The sequence below is a fragment of the Guyanagaster necrorhizus genome (assembly GCF_019112545.1).
Source record: "Guyanagaster necrorhizus MCA 3950 unplaced genomic scaffold BT62scaffold_17, whole genome shotgun sequence".
NCBI classification, from domain to species: Eukaryota; Fungi; Basidiomycota; class Agaricomycetes; order Agaricales; family Physalacriaceae; genus Guyanagaster; species Guyanagaster necrorhizus.
This window is the reverse complement of record NW_025064896.1, coordinates 588,089-604,561: the sequence shown is the minus strand read 5'-3', so window position 1 is coordinate 604,561 and position 16,473 is coordinate 588,089. Positions and strand designations below refer to the sequence as shown.

At 49.8% G+C, this 16,473-nt stretch overlaps 9 protein-coding genes across 9 annotated transcripts; 2 read left to right on the top strand and 7 right to left on the bottom strand.

Moving 5' to 3' along the window:
* Positions 1-302: 302 nt before the first annotated feature.
* On the bottom strand, positions 303-1,855 carry BT62DRAFT_829070 (uncharacterized protein; the record flags this gene model as incomplete). The annotated part of the gene is made up of 6 exons (XM_043182394.1): positions 303-930; positions 985-1,103; positions 1,157-1,240; positions 1,294-1,491; positions 1,554-1,597; positions 1,657-1,855. Coding segments are annotated over 6 exons (1,272 nt in total), but the record flags the coding sequence as incomplete, so codon positions are not given.
* A 1,365-nt stretch (positions 1,856-3,220) lies between these two features.
* BT62DRAFT_933772 (uncharacterized protein) lies at positions 3,221-5,957 on the bottom strand. Its single transcript, XM_043186613.1, has 9 exons — positions 5,911-5,957; positions 5,322-5,858; positions 5,094-5,272; positions 4,958-5,040; positions 4,339-4,902; positions 4,071-4,286; positions 3,671-3,994; positions 3,525-3,617; positions 3,221-3,470 (listed from the first exon to the last, which is right to left on the bottom strand). Exons 2-9 carry the CDS (start codon positions 5,660-5,662, stop codon positions 3,327-3,329), a joined length of 1,944 nt encoding a protein of 647 aa, XP_043038224.1. The 5' UTR covers positions 5,663-5,858; positions 5,911-5,957; the 3' UTR covers positions 3,221-3,326.
* Positions 5,958-6,772: 815 nt separating this feature from the next.
* Positions 6,773-7,413, bottom strand: BT62DRAFT_223521 (uncharacterized protein). The gene is made up of 2 exons (XM_043180116.1): positions 7,021-7,413; positions 6,773-6,968 (listed from the first exon to the last, which is right to left on the bottom strand). The coding sequence occupies exons 1-2, from the start codon at positions 7,257-7,259 to the stop codon at positions 6,896-6,898; spliced, it is 312 nt and encodes a 103-aa protein (XP_043038223.1). The 5' UTR covers positions 7,260-7,413; the 3' UTR covers positions 6,773-6,895.
* Positions 7,414-8,296: 883 nt separating this feature from the next.
* BT62DRAFT_899480 (Aldo/keto reductase) lies at positions 8,297-9,473 on the bottom strand (the record flags this gene model as incomplete). The annotated part of the gene is made up of 7 exons (XM_043183368.1): positions 8,297-8,334; positions 8,399-8,627; positions 8,691-8,762; positions 8,825-9,184; positions 9,237-9,254; positions 9,314-9,369; positions 9,425-9,473. The coding sequence occupies 7 exons, from the start codon at positions 9,471-9,473 to the stop codon at positions 8,297-8,299; spliced, it is 822 nt and encodes a 273-aa protein (XP_043038222.1).
* A 505-nt stretch (positions 9,474-9,978) lies between these two features.
* Positions 9,979-10,444, top strand: BT62DRAFT_1007751 (uncharacterized protein; the record flags this gene model as incomplete). The annotated part of the gene is made up of 3 exons (XM_043177378.1): positions 9,979-10,143; positions 10,203-10,269; positions 10,317-10,444. The coding sequence occupies 3 exons, from the start codon at positions 9,979-9,981 to the stop codon at positions 10,442-10,444; spliced, it is 360 nt and encodes a 119-aa protein (XP_043038221.1).
* A 281-nt stretch (positions 10,445-10,725) lies between these two features.
* BT62DRAFT_1077497 (uncharacterized protein) lies at positions 10,726-13,296 on the bottom strand (the record flags this gene model as incomplete). Its single annotated transcript, XM_043179306.1, has 3 exons — positions 10,726-12,768; positions 12,795-13,152; positions 13,223-13,296. The coding sequence occupies 3 exons, from the start codon at positions 13,294-13,296 to the stop codon at positions 10,726-10,728; spliced, it is 2,475 nt and encodes an 824-aa protein (XP_043038220.1).
* Positions 13,297-14,297: 1,001 nt separating this feature from the next.
* Positions 14,298-15,039, top strand: BT62DRAFT_223161 (uncharacterized protein). The gene has a single exon (XM_043180114.1). It carries the CDS (start codon positions 14,426-14,428, stop codon positions 14,804-14,806), a length of 381 nt encoding a protein of 126 aa, XP_043038219.1. The 5' UTR covers positions 14,298-14,425; the 3' UTR covers positions 14,807-15,039.
* On the bottom strand, positions 14,890-15,491 carry BT62DRAFT_223243 (uncharacterized protein). The gene is made up of 2 exons (XM_043180115.1): positions 15,257-15,491; positions 14,890-15,198 (listed from the first exon to the last, which is right to left on the bottom strand). The coding sequence occupies exons 1-2, from the start codon at positions 15,322-15,324 to the stop codon at positions 14,973-14,975; spliced, it is 294 nt and encodes a 97-aa protein (XP_043038218.1). The 5' UTR covers positions 15,325-15,491; the 3' UTR covers positions 14,890-14,972.
* Positions 15,492-15,676: 185 nt separating this feature from the next.
* On the bottom strand, positions 15,677-16,136 carry BT62DRAFT_1007748 (uncharacterized protein; the record flags this gene model as incomplete). The annotated part of the gene is made up of 2 exons (XM_043177377.1): positions 15,677-15,831; positions 15,884-16,136. 2 exons carry the CDS (start codon positions 16,134-16,136, stop codon positions 15,677-15,679), a joined length of 408 nt encoding a protein of 135 aa, XP_043038217.1.
* Positions 16,137-16,473: the final 337 nt, after the last annotated feature.

The following is a 16,473-nucleotide window of genomic DNA, read 5'->3' as shown; positions in this document are numbered from 1 at the left end:
AGGTCATTAATGGATCTATATACATGGCTATGTGAAACGTATGTTATAACCAACGAGGGTGTCTTTTTCTATATGCGAAGAGATACAGAAAAATAAATTGGAATGAAGTTTTAGTGTACATAAGAGCCAAACGTGTACGTGGTCCAAAAATTAAACAAAAACACGTGAAGTCTAATTTATGCATCCCCGTAGTTCTGAGAGCTGGTGTGAGCACCGAAAGGAGGAGCATATCCGTGGTTCGAGAAGCTTGGTGGTGGGGGAGGAGTGGTGACGTTCAGGGTGCCGCTCTCGCCCGGTGCTGGCCATGCCGAGCCGTATGCATGATATCCCTCTGGGGTGAAAGCGGGGGAAACGGATGACGGTGAGGTATAGGACGATCTGCAATTTGAGCGGGATTCGCGATCACCTGAAGACTCTTGGTTCAACAGCCATGGCGCCCGATGAGAACCCACTTCGCGACCACGCCCGATGCTATATTTTGAACCGAAGCTAGGCAGCGTCTCGCTTTCTCTTGGGTTATTCTGATAGCTGTTGATGGTGCGCGGGCGAGGACGGTCATAGTACACCCCGCTGCCAGACGAAGGCGACTCGTAGCGTGCAGATTGAGGCGACGACCACGAAGTAGACGAAGGCACCATTGAACCCTCGCGCCTGTGATGGCTGGAATGAGAGGTCGCCGACGACAACGGCCATGGCAAATCATGTCGCGCCGGCGATGCCACCCGAACAGCATCTCCACTAGAAGACCATCTGTCTTCGACACCGTCCCGGTGATATGAGGAGCCGTGATTCATATAAAGGTTCCCCCCGAAAGGGCTTTCGCTTGGCGACATGGGGCTGACAGGAGAGTTCGGGGAATGGGGGGAAAGTTGGTAGGTCGGTTCCTCCACCTTGGGTTCAACGATGCCGTCGACATCTTCCGGCTCGGTTCTAGGTAGAGAATTAGCCATGAACGATCCCCTGGCCATGGTGAACGCCACGTACACGAGTCTTGGCTTCCCATCTGGGCCTATCTCGATCTTTGGAGGCACACGGAAGTTCGTCAGGCGGAAAAGGTGCGGTGGCATGTACAGCGACATGATATCAGAGCGTGTCGACGGTCTCTGCAAAAATCCCTCCGAAAGAATGTCCTATAATCGTGGGGAAAGTAACGAACCTTCAATTTCCCACTGCGAATGTCTTCGGAGGTATAATAAGAAATAAGATGGAGATCAGAGCCGTCAATAGTGACCGTGATGGTCTATAATCAAGTCAGCTCTTTCTGCCCTTCACTGCGTCACAACCTGCTCTGACCTTTTTGATCAACCCATTAGGCTTGAACGCCCCATGGTCGCCCGTAGTACCGCCCGGAGAACAGGACTTGTATCCAATGGAGGTTTGGCTCGGAGATGTTCTATGGCCAGTGAGCGACCTTGCCTGTGTATCCTCCAGTCCATATGATCTTCTATGACTTCCACGACTGCTTGCTCGCTCGTTAATCTCCCGATAGACCTGGTAAGAACACCACCACAATTAATAGTGCCCTCCCGGATTATACCATGGCCGATACCCACCAAGAAATTGCCGACGATTCGAGACGGTGACCAGAGGAGCCCATCTTGCGTCCGGTAAATAGGTAGATGAGCCGGTGATGAAATCACTCGGAGAGAAACTCACCGGTCCATCGTTTGATGCCGCTCTCCTCGACGCTGAAAACGAAGACCGATCCGCTTTTGATCATATCCCGCCGCTCCGAATCGTTCAAGCGCCGGGTGATGCGAGGGATGACTCCTTGTCTTGCAGCGTGAATTAGACGAAGAGCGTTGACGGTCGTTTCGACATATCCATAGAATGGCTCGACGTCCGATGAAGAGGTGGTGGTGGTCATGGCTTAGCGCGTTTAAGTTTGAGGTTGTTAGAGAGGTGTAGGTGAGTATATGAGGACAGACGACTGTACCTTCTTTACGAATTCCATTTTGTAGGTTCTTTGCATAATCAAGCATCCCATCGAGTTCCGGATCGATAGCGTGGCCCATTGCCAGATATCCCGGGGTCGGATAGGGTTTTTCATGCAGCAGGTTACCGTAAGTGGGGTTTACCTGATATTTTTGGCGCCACTTCTCATATCTCCCTCGTTTAGCTCTCCGAAGGGATCCCCTTTGAATTTTTAGGTTTATTAAAAACGCTTTGTAACATTAAATCCAGCCGTTTCAATTCATAATCACGAGGTGAACTCTACATACCACTTCCATCTGACTATCAGGCTATTGAATCTATCTCGGTGACGATACCGGCCCCAATCCTCGCCTGGTCGCGCACCTGCCATTCACCCAACAACTTCGCTTCATCGTACTAGGCTCCGCTGCACCGCCATCTGTACCTGTATCCAAATTCGAAACCCAGGCCTTGCTTCCAAAAAGCCGACTCGACGTGAAATAAGGTAAGCGTCAGCAAACTCGCGGCCTATTTCCGAATCTACGATTTCTCGGCCCGTTGTGCTCATGGTTCGGTATTCACTGGTAGTAGGCGACGGTCATCATCCGACCTCGGCAGGAGTGTCAACAAGCACGGCTCGGCAGGAGCTTCTGCACCAATATATTCAGCATCTATTCTGGGATTCCAGAGATTGTCGATGTGGGAGAATTTGAATCACGGTCGTTTCCGGTTTGCAGAGCATGCATCCACGTCGAATCTACTGCCTATCCGATGCATTCTGCCAAGCATCTGCGTATTTTCATATCGCGTCCTCGCTCGAGGCATCAACTGCCGCAAAATGGTGGAAATACATATGTGACAGAAAAGGCGACATAATTAGAGACGAGGTAATCGGATTTCCTACCTGCTGGATACTGTTAAGGACCTTAGGCGGCAAAATACTGTCCCCTCGATTCGTCGGTCAAGACTAAGAATATGCATAGTAGTCCTAGTCGGTTCAAGAAGACACCAAATTGGCACTTCCAGCACTTAACTGGATAAGTTCAAGGGGGTCCTTATTAGAAAATTGACGTCTGTACCCCTTCCCCATGAACTGCGCCTCGTCACGAGTCGTAAGATGGCATCTCTGGAAGTTCCACTGGAAGCAGTAATATGGTCGCCCAAAAGCCGCCTCAGCAGAATCCCGGTACCCATGAGAAGTCGAATCTACGCAGGCCCCTTCTGCTTCAATGGTTCCGTACACAAATTTAAGGGTACAACGTGCTCGATTAAATGCATTAAGCGCGACTTTGCAGCTCACAGACGACTCCAATTGATGTATTAAGCTACTTTATTGAATGCCATAATATAACGGTAGACACAGCGTAGAAACAGTCATCACAAGGTACGTATACGAAGTCCATCTTTCATTATCATTCGGTCTTTGTCACAATGAATCCCCCTTCATATCCTACAGTATCGGCTGAGGTCGTCGTTTCTCGCCAACGACCTACGAAATTCTGATCGTGAATATATCCTTTGAAAATCCATTCCCCGAGGTCACTTCTAGGATCAGCCTGAAAGAAACTACTTAATCAGTGCATAAGAGTCATGTCAAAACAAGGATTTACCGGCTTTTGTAACAGCACGACTAACCCGTCCCAGGGCCTTACTCTCCCCACTATGCTATAATGACCCCAAGCGTCTCCATGCCGTTGACCGGTCTGCAAAGCAACATTCAGAAATTTAGAGTTGTTTGCCAAAGCCTCGGGCCTACCTCGCCGGTGACCAGGACATCGGCTACTCCGCTGCTACGGTACGAAACCGTATCAACGTACTCATCTGATGGTACTGTGGCGCCATATATTCCCGCCACCGCCTCGCCGTCATGCCGCCGATTGGACTGCGTCTCGTATTCGGAAGGGGATGTGGATCCAGGCACCTCATCGGTGGCGATCTCGTCGCACTCGTTCAAGATCCACTGCGGGTGGGGTCTCTCACATGCAGGCTTGAGGTATGGTGCTTCTCTAGATCCCCTGGGAATAAACGTGTCATATCGTATCTTGCAGTTGTTCTCAGAATCGTAGAATTCGATCGCGCCCTATAGCGGTCAGAAAGGGAAAATGTCAGTGTGAAGGTTGAAGGGGGGCCAGTGGAGCAGGGACAGAACCGCTCACATCCAGATGTGTCAGGAGGTGACCTCTTGGCAGCCATGCATTCAAAATATCGTCACCGTTGTACTCGTCTGTACCTGGAGCGATGGGTTCTGTCGGTTCGAAACAATGGTGTTCTTGTAGACTCCAATAGAGTGGTTTGCTGTGTAGGGGCAAGGCCCGCGGATCCACGTCGGAGGGGCCACGCAACAAGCCCATATGGGATTCAATATTCGTGAGCTGATTAGAATGGATCAGTATCGTCAAAACGGGAGCAGATGTAAGAACGCACCACCCAACGTCCAGCCCATGATCCCGTCAGGGACCCGAGGGAGAAAACTGGGCCCCTTAAGGCGCCTGGGAGGGCGTATGGGTCGTAACACGAAACCTCGCGATACCAATCTTGTTCGTAGCGCATAGAACCTCGAGTTTGATCGGGTTCCTCTTCATCTTCATGATGGCAATCATCGGAGTAGAATAGGTCATATGTATCGAAGGTCGCATGTGAGGGAAGAAGAAGCGGCCCTGGGGAATAGATTCTTAGCTGATGAAATTCCGTGAGATCTTCCGCGGTTGGGCCCCTGATACCGAGGGCATTAGCAGTATGTCTGTCGGTAGGGAATCGACCTAGTATGTTATAGTCCAATGGATGCGCTTGTTGGTACATTTCTTGTCTTACAGTCCATGAAAGCAAAGCTGCTGGTGTTAACACAGGCGCCGCAACAGTCAAGTTATGCCAGTAATGTACAACAGTCGTTTTTCTCGGATTAGGACCAGATATTATCGGGGGAAGAGGATAGACATCGGGAGAAATTGGCAAATGGAGAATAGTGTCGGGGGCATAGAGCGAGGGAAACTAGTGTCATAAAGTCAGATTTTTATTCCGGTGCATTTCTGGTTCATATGCGTACTCTGAAGCCTGCAGCGATGAAAATATGCAGGAGCGTTTGTGTCCAAAAGCCCCGCAGCCTGATGGATTCAGCAGACGGACGATCTGGCACGTCACGAGTCAAAAACCAAACTTCGCTAAGCCAAAACCACATTTACTTTGTGGGAGTAGCATCCAAAAGAGCCAAATTATGAGTGAAGTCGCTTCAGGGTCTTCATACCACATACCAGGGCCGCTCGGGCCCGACGGGATCCGCGTTAAGACGGCTCGGAAAAGATATTCGGAGATGCGGGTCCATTCGAGCTGGCGCTCATTACGGCCGTCATTTTCGGACATCCTTTCTCATCGTAAATCAATAGAACAACCCAAAGACGGGCAAGACGCACATTAAGTAACATGTCCATAAGTCTTGAAGGGAATACTCGTCACAATGACGGATGCGTTTCAAGGTCATGATTCGTTTGTGGAATTCGGCGGCCAAGCATTGCGAAGTCAGCCATCGAGGCGGGAGACGTCGTCGTGGTGCTTCAATGTCAAATTTAAAACAGAAAAGGCGAGCGTAAAGTCGTGGGTTGTTACTGAAACAGAGGGCATCATTGATGCGGCGACAGGTCAGCAAGATCGACGTCAGGCCAGACGGCGGTCCAAGAAAAGTGGTTTCCGTTGCGAGAGCATAGTAAGCGCACTGTTCCCAAATTTCCCGGGGCAGCCCCAGCGCATTGCCCATGAAGCGAATGACCGACAGGAAAATCCCAGAGTAGGGATTTTATGGACAACCAGATAGAGATGCGAAATACATCGAAGTTGACGGTGTGAAGGTGATCGCCGTGCTTCCCCGTCACAGGGTGAGAGGATTTGTCGACCTTTGATTTCTTAGGTATTGATATGCACCAGGATGGTGAGAAATCAATAAATCCAATCCTCTGTAGTCAAGTAATAAGTGTCAGTCTGCTACATTCGAGGAATCGTACGCACGTACCAGCAGCATAGATTTAAGGTAAGAACTGGTAAGAGTGAAGAAATGCCTTTCGAACGATGCCGTCACTTGGCCATCTGCCGGCCGCCGGCATGTCTCGGGAATTGCCGCAGAGTTTCTTCGAATTGGCAATCGTGTAATCTTCGTTCTCGCGTCAAGCGGGCGCATCGTCGCTGTAAACCTGTTGCACTTGAAACATTCCCTCCCTCCCCTCTTTCATCACATTAGTACTGCTAAGGGACCTTAACGTTGGTGGCTTTTTTTTACATTCATTTACTAATGACATGCTGTAAATATGGACCCGTTAATCATGGGGAGAATATAAAAAAAGATATGCTAGTTGACCCACGAATCTCGTGCAGTGGCGCGGATTCCCACACTTCATGCGACGGACTTTATGTCCAACAACTTTCCATCTCTCCATCTCATCATTATCTTCCGCGGTCTCTGAGAAAAGAGCAATTTGATGGGGAAAGAGTGGAAAAATCAGGTGGAAGCATCATTGTCACCCATCCGAAGTAATATTCTGTTGCAGGAATCGAAGAGTATATGCCGGTGAGATGATGATCGGCAGTTTTTGCTTTTGCTGAGTGCCAAGGGAACATTGCAAAGACATGTCAGGTAACTTAACAGTTGTATACACCTGTCCATGTAGTGCCGACACTCAGGCGCATTTGAAGAGCTGTGAACATGAGCCTTGTAGCAATGAACTAGCCACACGAACCATGAAATCAGCATCCAGAATACATGTCACGTAAAGGCAGTGGCAATCGAACTTAAATACCTCAGTGATCGGCGACCTCCTCAGCAGTGCTGATTAACACTGTCGACACATCATACGTACAAATGACTTGATGAATTAGGAGCGTGTCGGGTGCAAAGGGGAGAAAGGAGAGAACCCCCAAGGCCACAAAGGATGTAATCGCGAAAGGAGTGTGTATCTCTGTATGCGTCGGTATTGTGTTGGCGAAAAGGACTAAAAAGTCAAGGTCTCTCAAAGCGTCTTGTCATTTCGTAACCCATAAGCAGCGTCCAGCCGATATACATAGAATCCGACCTCGTGGGGGTTCAAAAGCAGAACAAAGAGGGTCGGTTAAAGGAATGCTTACTGCATTCGGATCCCCGTCAAGTGAGTTCGCACTACGATGGAGACCGCGGGATAAAGATGAACATGAAAATGATCGCAGCATACTGATAACGTACTGTAAGGTGTTGCAAAGCGTCGCCAACACATGGCATACTTTCCAATAGAGAATGCCCGGGATCCAGTAAGGGTTAGATAGGGTGTGAGTATGAGAAAGCGGCTATGCAATATGTAGTTCCGATCACAGGAGACTATGCGACCCATGTCTGTGTCGGCTCCGAGATAATATGGGGCGGGAGGCCACTGTCCTAGCCTTCCACTTTTCAAATGCTAAGAGCCTGGGATCAAGCGGATCACCGCCTTTGTAAAGGTTCAAAGTTTAAAATGCAGCCTGCCCGTCCAGCTTCTCATACAAATGTGTGGGAAGTGAGAAGTATCTGGCACGCAGGTGAGAACTTTTATCACACGTACACGCGACGACTGTCGGTTTGATCCTGGGAGCTCCGTTGAGCATCGCAAGTTAGTCATTGCTCCGCCGACACTGGAGGGTGATGTGTTCGCACGACGAGTCCCATGCTTCTAATATTCACTGGGCTAGATGCTAGCGCGTGTCGGGATTGCTATTTGTCACGTCGGTGAACCAACAACCACCGACCCGAAGCTCACCGATCAAGGGATACCGACTGGAATCAATGATGGGCGCCACCTCCAGATACCATTCCACAAAAAAATGCACTAAACACAAACTAAACACCAATTCGTCCCAATCGCCAAACTGTCGTTCTCTTGATCTTGATCACCCTACCTTGATCGGAAAGACAAAGTATAGGGAAAAAGGAACAGAACGCTATTGTCAATCGACAATCATATCTCCGACAATATGATAATAGTTGTAGCTGTGCCTAGAAGTTTTCCCATTTGTCAGGCCTTCGGAATAATGTTCAGAGAAGACATTCTGGACCATGGACCTCGCACGAGATCTGTCCTTGGGCGAAAAGGCATTCCCGAGCCGGAAGCGGAGGGATCCGTTGATAAGCATGCTCCAACTCCTTGTGCTCGCCGTCTTCGTTGGCAGTTCAAGGTCTCTATTGACAGAGAAGAGAGCAAAAGACGGCCCTGCATGGACTGCATATATATCCTGCACGTAAAAGAAACGTCGTCTGCACACCAGGACCGTTCTTCCAGGAACAAGCCAATCTCTTGCAGCCAGCAAACAGGCCTTATAAAACAAGCTCTACGATTATCATACATCAGTGAGATGAACGACGTGGTTCGTGTTGCTTCTAGGAAAAACATTCCGTTTACGGGCAGGTGGTTGGGTCCCAATCCGTCGCAAGACCTGCGAGGACCATGATTGAGATGACCACGTTTTGTCATTCGCGGAGCTTGGAGAACGACAATACCTTCATCGAGACTATCGAGACCGCCAATCTCATCATCAGCCAAATTAAAATCGAATATGTCCGTGTTGGATAACATGCGCGTCTTCGACGAAGACTTTGGAAGAGGCACGTAGCCCTTCTGCAATGAATAGCGAAGCAGGACCTGAGCAGGTTCTTTTTGGTATTTCTTAGCTAAAGATTTGATCGCAGGATGTGTGAATCGTAGACCTCTAACGAGAGGTGCCCAAGCCTAAAGCAGAAGAGAAATCAGCGTGATGTTATCCATGACGTTGGGTATCTTATAGCACGGCACCTCGAGAGCAATGTTATGCTTTTTGCAAAACATTACAATATCACTTCGCACCTGAAACGGATGCAAATCGATCTGTTCATAGCGGTGATTAGCGGATCGAGCAGACCAGATACCAGGCTTGCAAGGAGATCTACCTGATGGACCGCCGGCACTGGCAGTTCTTCGTCCAGAAGGTCTTGGATATGCCGGATCCCGAAGGTACTAATGCCGATGCTTTTCAGATGACCTTCCTTCTGGGTGTCACAAATCGCTCGCCAACTGTCCTTTCGCGCTTGTGGACCTCCAAGGGGGCCGTGAATCAGATAGAGGTCAATGTACCCTAATCCGCAAGTGTCTAGGGACCGTTTAATAGCTTTCTTGGTTTGGGCATATCCGCGATTCATCTTCAGCTTCGTCGTGAAGAACACACTGGATCTTGGCACTTGCGCCTTGCGACAGAAGTCGAGAATAGCTTGACCGCATTCTCTTTCGTTTTCATACCACTCGGCAGAGTCCTAACAGAAGATAAACTCGTGTTTCAGAGAACCATAGCACGATGATACGAACGATATGGCGATATCCAATCTGGTTAAGGTTCAAAATCAGTTGAATCTAACCATCGATGAAATCGAGACTATATCGACTTCTAGTGCACACGTAACGGCGTTGTACGCATCCACACCATACAGCTCATAGGTACCTGTTCATTCACGCTCATGATCAGTCACTGAATGGTACTTACATGCACAACATACCGAAACCGAGAATCGGTATTCCGTTTCCGTCACGGAGCTGAAAGAACATCAGCGAGACACATCAGGCATTATTAAAAAAATTTAGCCTTAAGTCTCGAGTCTAACTGAAGCATACCCATTGTAGCTATTGACCGTACTCTCTGGGTGAATGTCGCTGTATACTTGGAACAACACAACAGCATTGTTGTAATATCGGTCGGAATCTAAAGTTTGTGCGGAGTTGTGGGGCGATGACGAGCTTGATTATTTATCGACGCCGACACGGAACTAATAACGGCGCCTTGTATTGTACAAGTGGCGAGGAACATGCATAATATGCAGGTATGATGTCGGTAAAAAGATGTTCAACGACGGCAAAGACGTTGTTCCCCAAGCCACCCTCCGTTCTGCGATGACAGGAATTTACATTGGTGCAATGATAAACTAGAAAATGTTAAAATGTACGCATCCATCTTCAAACTCCGACAGCCGTAGTGCCAGTGCCGAAAGTTAAATTTTAATGTCAGCTACGCCGGCCGCAGCGGCACGTCACTTCACCTCGAACTATCACCACCATGGCATCATCTGCTTTGCCGCTGAAAGTAAACCCTCCTGCAACACCGAAAGCAACGCCAAAGACCCAAGAGAAGGAAAAGGACGCAACGCCAGTGCCAGCGGATCCAAAAGCACCGGCGGGAGCAGTGAAGGATATATCTAGCCCTCATGAACTGACCGCTTTTGTACGTGCATTGTCGCCGGGAGAAGGCCCAATTTTCTTGCTTGAACTTTTTGCGTACAGGTCGAGACGTTACTGGAGAATCTGGACGCAAAGTTCGACGAGATGTCGACACAAATTCTAGATCGCAGTACGTTGTTTCTGGGTAACGTGAATTGCTTATGCTTCGACCTACAGTGTCGCAAATGTCAACAAGGGTAGACGCTCTTGAAGCCTCTATTCAAGATATAATAAACGGCGATATCAGTGTGCCGCAATCTCCTTCGCCTGGCCCTGGCGTCCGAAGGAGCGATAGCGGGAATTAACCGACCGCAGTGAGCTGGTATTACCTATGGAGGATCTTCTTCACGACTGACTATCCATAGGATATATCTTGCATAATATGTAGCAATATAGCCTATTAACACTGGACGATATCGATACCCTGCCACTGTGTACAAATATAATCATCTGATATTCGTATTACGCGTCAGCCGCAGACAATCTCAGCCAATCTTCAAGTTATGCTTTCCAAGGCTGGACCAGTATGGCCTAGGAGTTCAAGTTAGCACAGGTTGCCAACCATGATGCCAGGGCGGCGTACCTCTCAGTCCAACAACCGTTTTCCCACCTGCGTCTCTTCTGTGCCGCCATCGCCGCCGTCGCTTGACTGTGTCCAGAAAGAGCCTTTCAGGCTTCCTGCATAGTACACGTTGTTCGACAAGTCTTCATACGTTACCGAGCTCGCTGTCTCGCTGAACGACGTCTTGTTACTACTGCTTCCGCCGTTTCCTCCCACACAAATGAAGAAGAAACAGACTCCAGCGGAAGCCGACGTTTGCTTGAACTCCTGATAGGTCTTTGTGTCGGAGAACTCCATCGTGAAGATCGGGCGATAGATAATGAGCGCAATGTCGTTGTACTCGGCGGCGGGACCAGGGCTGTCCTGGTTGCCAAACCATTTGTTGAAGGATTCTGTCGCATTGGCATCGACCTCCTTGTCGTTCTCGTCAGTGTCGGTTTGTCCGATGTTGGCCATCAGACTCGCGACACGGAAGCCATCGAACCAGGTACCCCGCTGGATGGGGAGAAGTGCAGCCTTCCATGCGATGCTAAAACTCTTCATCTTCAGTTCGGTTGATGTGCTGCTCTTGCTAGTGTCGCCCCCACCTCCGATCGAGACATCCCCGATCCCAAAGCTGACCCCACCACCCCCGTTGTCGGTTTCTCCTTGAACGCTTCCAGAATTTGAGGAACTGATGTAGGAGAAATATCCTGGGGGAACTTTGAATGTAGCACTTCCGCTGCTCGAACTGTTGCCTCCAGAGTTGTCAGTGCCTTCTCCCGTCGTACCGTCATCCGTGTCTCCTCCTGTGTCATCACCCGTGTCTCCTCCTGTATCGCCACCCGTGTCCCCTCCAGTGTCACTCCCGGAGTCGCCTCCGGCATCCCCTCCCGAAGCGCCACCTCCAGTGCCCTTCCCGTCGCCCTTTTTCCCATCTCCAGTTCCGGTCTTCCTCTTTCTCATACCACCCGAGTCCTCACTGCCTCCAGATTCAGCCTGCTCTCTCCATGCCGCCACAGTACCCTTAGCTCCAGGAAGGTCGTAATACGGTACCGCATCCGATTTTCCATACACTGATCCTGTCCCTGATCCGAGCATCATAGTGACACCTGGGATATTGACCTGTGCATCGTCTAACGGCTCGATGTTGGTCGTAGCAAGATGGATTGGGCCCCGGTATCTGCCAAAGACCTCGTCGGCGAGATTGTTGTACTTGCTGAGCGCCGCTTGACACTCGTCGTACGTCATCTTGTAATCGGCGTAACCGGTCGTAACCCATGTATCGAAATCCGAGACGCCATCGCTGAGTTGTTTCATTTGTTCGTAGTAGTAGCGCGCTTTTTCGGTGACGTTGGCGAGCTGTACGGTACACAGCGTGGACTGCAAGTTGGCCCATTTCTGGAGCTCCTCCGTTTGGGCTTTGGTAACTTCCTGGCCCGAGAAGATGTCGCCAATTTCTTTGGTGAACTGGATGTATTGGTCACTGAAGAAGTTAACGTGATTGTCCTTCGACCACGAGATCTTATCGAAGAGTTCGTATACGTCGTTATTAGCGACAGCGATTGCAGTGTCAGCGGCGCTGCTGTCAGAGCTCCCAGAACTTGATCCTCCAGAACCTGAACTTGAGTCTTCGGAGCTTGTTACCCCAGAATCTGTACCATCAGAACCAGTGTCTTCAGAGCTGTCATCTCCACTGTTCGAGTCCCCGGAAGTATCAGAGCCTCCAGAATCTGTATCATCTTGTCGGCTGACCAAGACGCTACCCATGAGCTCGTCGTCACACCTTTTCCACCACTCTTCCTCCCCGTCATCCTCACCAATGTCCCTCTTACTAGCTTGATCCGTCAATCCATCACCTTCCGCGCCTGTACCATCCACGTTGCCTGTCATAACATCCATTCCAGCCGAACTACCTGAATCGCTTCCACCAGAGTTCGAGTCATCAGCTACACCCCGTGTGTCGATGACAATTGCGCGCCACGCCGTCTCTGCGATGAACATCGCACCCTTCTGCGTGTTCTGTGTGGCGAGGTAGGCTTGGAGGGATTTCCCCATGTAGTCCCTGACGCTCTGGATGTCTTGGTTCTGGTCAGGATCAGAGGAAGGGTCACCGTCCCGTGGATGGATGTAAAGGGCTGGAAGAGCAGCAGCGTGCAGAGAGAAGAGGATGGCTGTGAGGTGGACGGCGGTGCGCAACCTGGCGACCATGATGAGGAGAAAACGAGGATTTTATTGGTTCCTCTTTGCGGTATTGTGATTATGTGGGAGGGGTCGGAAGCGTCCAGCGCGATCCGTTTGGCACGTCCTGCGTGAGGGAAGGAAGGGTGCAGGGTGATGCGGTTATAAGTCTGGAGGCACGGGGTGCAGATCACAGCCTTCCAAACGGGAAGCGCGACGGTAGTGCAGGTCGGTGCAGTGCAGGTCGCCATCAGGGTGTCCGCGACGCCGCCGGAGCCCAGCGCAACACACCTTTTGACTAATGTCAGTTCTTTTCAAAACGCCGTCATTGTGTCGATCGATTCCAGTTCAATTTTCGTACCCGAATGCGCCAGCCAATAAGTATTCGTTTAGTGAGCGATATGCTGGTGGAGTCGTGAGCTTCCTATCTTCCATCGGTGTTTACGGACCATCTCGACATTCTTCCGCTATTTGCTTTGCGACTGGACTTGTTCGTATCGACGGGGTCTCCCACTGTTGTTACCAAGTGCCATCGAATTCAAAACATACCCTACTTCTGAGCATCTTTTCAGGAGATCTTGGGATGAAGGTAACCACGACAAGTAGCGGGTGATGGCGTATTGAACGACTTTCTTATCTTCATATGGATCGTTGAGTCAGAGACTAGTGATGGTGAGCCCTAAGTATCAGTGTTGGAAAGAATAGGTGGTTATTGAGCGAGACACTGGCAGGTGTCGTGCTCCTAGACGTTCTGAACGTCTGTAAATGAATTGTTATGGTTGATTTCAATGTGTGTGAATCGCGTAACTAAGCAGAACGATGGTCGGAGGGTGCCTACTTTAGGTCTGCTGGAACCAGTGCTGCTTCAGAATGGTAAGGCCGGTGCCGAGAAAGTACAAGGCAAGAGAGGACGACTGGTGGGCATTCAATGACTACAATAGAGTTTCATGTACCTCACCAGAACTTTCAGTACTCAGTATTGGATATATTACAAGGGGCAGAGAATTGACAAAAGTCGCTTTCCAACTGATAGCTGTTCCTGTTTCATACACTCAGCTTCTGAGGTAAGCACTTGTCAATTGTCTGGGCATGCTTTCTCTTCTCATCGTGTCCCCAAAATTCTAGCCAAAGCATCATCAAGTATAATACCCTTGTGTTTCTGGAACTATGTTCAGCGGTCTTTACAAAGCTTTTCAGTGGCCGCTGAGTCAATCTTCCCGAGCATAATGCTCCGTTCTCTTCGTGCTGAACATGGCTAATGCAGTAGCACGCTTCGCCGAAGTCGACCCTTGTAGCGACCTCAGTCATCGCAATCAGAGTCGGTTTCACAACTCACCAAGCACGTAACAGCATGCAGCTAACCGAGGCCCACCTCCCCGTGTAGGGTGGACGCTGATACTCTATGGCACTATAAAACGCAAAGGAGATGATGGTAATTTAAATATCGTGCAGAACATGGACCAAGTAGCGCAAATCCAGGGAAGAGAAATAAACAACATCTTCCTACCCAGTACGTTTTGTTCCCTTCAGCCTTTGCTGCCAAAGACATCCGCGACGTCATGCCATGGGTCGTGTCGTTGACAATCTTCCGTTTAAATCCGACATCTACGTCCTCGGCCACTCCGCAGGGGCGATGAACATGTTCACTCTTCTCGTTCTCCCAGAACTGTACTCTCCCTCCCTGCATCGCAGGATCAAAGGCGCAATCCTCTTGGCAGGGCCGTACACCTTTGAAGATATGCCAGCAGATATGAAGGATGCAACGAGGCTGTATTGCGGCGAAGACGCAGAAGCGGAGGGAACCTTTCCTTTGGCTTTCTTGAATTCAGCAAAAGACGACGAAGCTGTTCTGACCCGGAGGAGGTCATTGGGTATCGCGGAAAGGTATTTCCCTCGTTTGACGCCTGCTTTGGAGAAATTGTTTCAAGTGAAAGAACCACACTGACGTGGTTGGGCCCTTTCGCGACGAATTCGTCATACGCCTCCCTCTTCTCCAGTAGGCAAGGAGAGGAGTGGGCGGAGGGTGTAGTTGACTGGATTCGTGATATGGCTGAGCATCCTGCGTAGCTTGAGACTTATCTACAACGCATTGAAAATATCCCAAAGGGATATTATGTTACCAAGCGAAGGTTTTTCGATGACGTATAGTACGGCCGAGGAATGCGAGGGCGACATACACATCGCAAAGCTTGAATTTTTTCAGCGCGGTGCGCATCGCCTACAATGAGCTCCCAACCATGTCTGAAATGGACACTTGACCACAAGTTGGTTGTTTGCCCGACATTCCGAGAGGTTTCATTACAAACGAAAACTTGAACCACACAGGACCTTCTGCCACTAAGATTTGTGCAAGTTGGATTACTGCTACCCACACCGGAGGACCTAAAGCACATACACCGTGAAGGCCATGACTACACCGCAGAGTGTGGTAGCGATGTAAACCGGAGTCGTAAGGAGTGGCATCGTTGGTGCCGAATCCGATGAGGAAGTGGGTGACCCAGCCGCAGTCGAGGATGCAGATGCAGACGTGGACGATGCAGTAGAAGAACTGGACGACCTAGGCGTAGCCGAACTCGAAGTAGAGCTCGTTGTAGTGGTGGCGGTGCTAAGGCTGTTTGTAGATGGAGGCTGCACGCCCCCGGTATACGAGAAGGTGTTGATGCTGTTAGCCTACTAGCCCGTGACATCAATGATGTCGAGCTCTTCCGGAGCTTGGGTGCATGTGTTCACTATGCAGGAGGAGAGGAAGGATATAGCGCGCCCGTCTTGGAGGTAGTTATGGCGCTGATGCAAGTGCGATGGGAAGAAGAGATACTCAGGTAGCATCCATCTTCTCCTGGGTGCTTCCGTGGTTGTTGCAGTATTGGTCGTCTGGGTTTATATCTAGGTGCGCGCTCTGGTACTTGGACTGGATAGCATCAGGACAGGACTCCGCAAGAAGAGAGAGATACTCTCGCGCACTTGAGAGAGCTTGAAAAAACATTACTCTTTGTTCAACGGCCGGAAGAGTAAGAATGCTTACCTGCAGGAAATTGTGTTGGTACTGGGGGCATGATGACACCAGTCAGAACGATCGCTTTCATGTCGAACGCGGATAGGGAAAAGTTGCGAGGAGACCCGCTCGAAAGGCAGTGCGATACGGCTGGAGACTTATGGGTAGATTGTTGGCCTTCATATAAATGGCCACCATGGCAAGGGCAATGCCATACAGAGCACTCGGGAAACGGGGAAACGGGATCTTCGTCTGTCGATGAACAGTTGAAGCGCGGGAGCATCACCGGCCTTGACATAGGCTGCAGGGCTGTTTATGTTACTACTAGGCACTGCATGTAACAATATCGAAACTGATGCTCACTGTTACGAACTGATATTCCTTCTCCAACATTATCAACCAGATTCATTGTAGGAGAACGAGTCTTACTCACCAGGAATATTCTACGCTGCACATAAAGAAATCCCGCTCCGACCAAATACTCACTTGATACGTCTTCCAATTCCCATTTTTAAGCATCTGGCACCCAGACTGATAGGATCGAAAATGTCCTAGCCTTGTAATGAAGAGATTGGATGGCAGCATCATCCATCTGTATGATATCGTGCTGCTCGCAACTA

Bases quoted from the DNA above. Each gene is read 5' to 3' on its own strand.
- BT62DRAFT_933772 (XM_043186613.1), bottom strand. From the start codon at position 5,662: ATGGGCAATGCGCTGGGGCTGCCCCGGGAAATTTGGGAACAGTGCGCT. The intron at 3,995-4,070 runs GTGAGCGGTTCT...TGACCGCTATAG, and splicing joins ACCTCCTGACACATCTGGAT to GGCGCGATCGAATTCTACGA. The intron at 3,471-3,524 runs GTAAATCCTTGT...AGTTTCTTTCAG, and splicing joins TCGTGCTGTTACAAAAGCCG to GCTGATCCTAGAAGTGACCT.
- BT62DRAFT_223521 (XM_043180116.1), bottom strand. From the start codon at position 7,259: ATGGGTCGCATAGTCTCCTGTGATCGGAACTACATATTGCATAGCCGC. The intron at 6,969-7,020 runs GTAAGCATTCCT...AACCCCCACGAG, and splicing joins TTGACGGGGATCCGAATGCA to GTCGGATTCTATGTATATCG.
- BT62DRAFT_223161 (XM_043180114.1), top strand. From the start codon at position 14,426: ATGGGTCGTGTCGTTGACAATCTTCCGTTTAAATCCGACATCTACGTC.
- BT62DRAFT_223243 (XM_043180115.1), bottom strand. From the start codon at position 15,324: ATGCCACTCCTTACGACTCCGGTTTACATCGCTACCACACTCTGCGGT. The intron at 15,199-15,256 runs GTATGTGCTTTA...CACAAATCTTAG, and splicing joins GTAGTCATGGCCTTCACGGT to TGGCAGAAGGTCCTGTGTGG.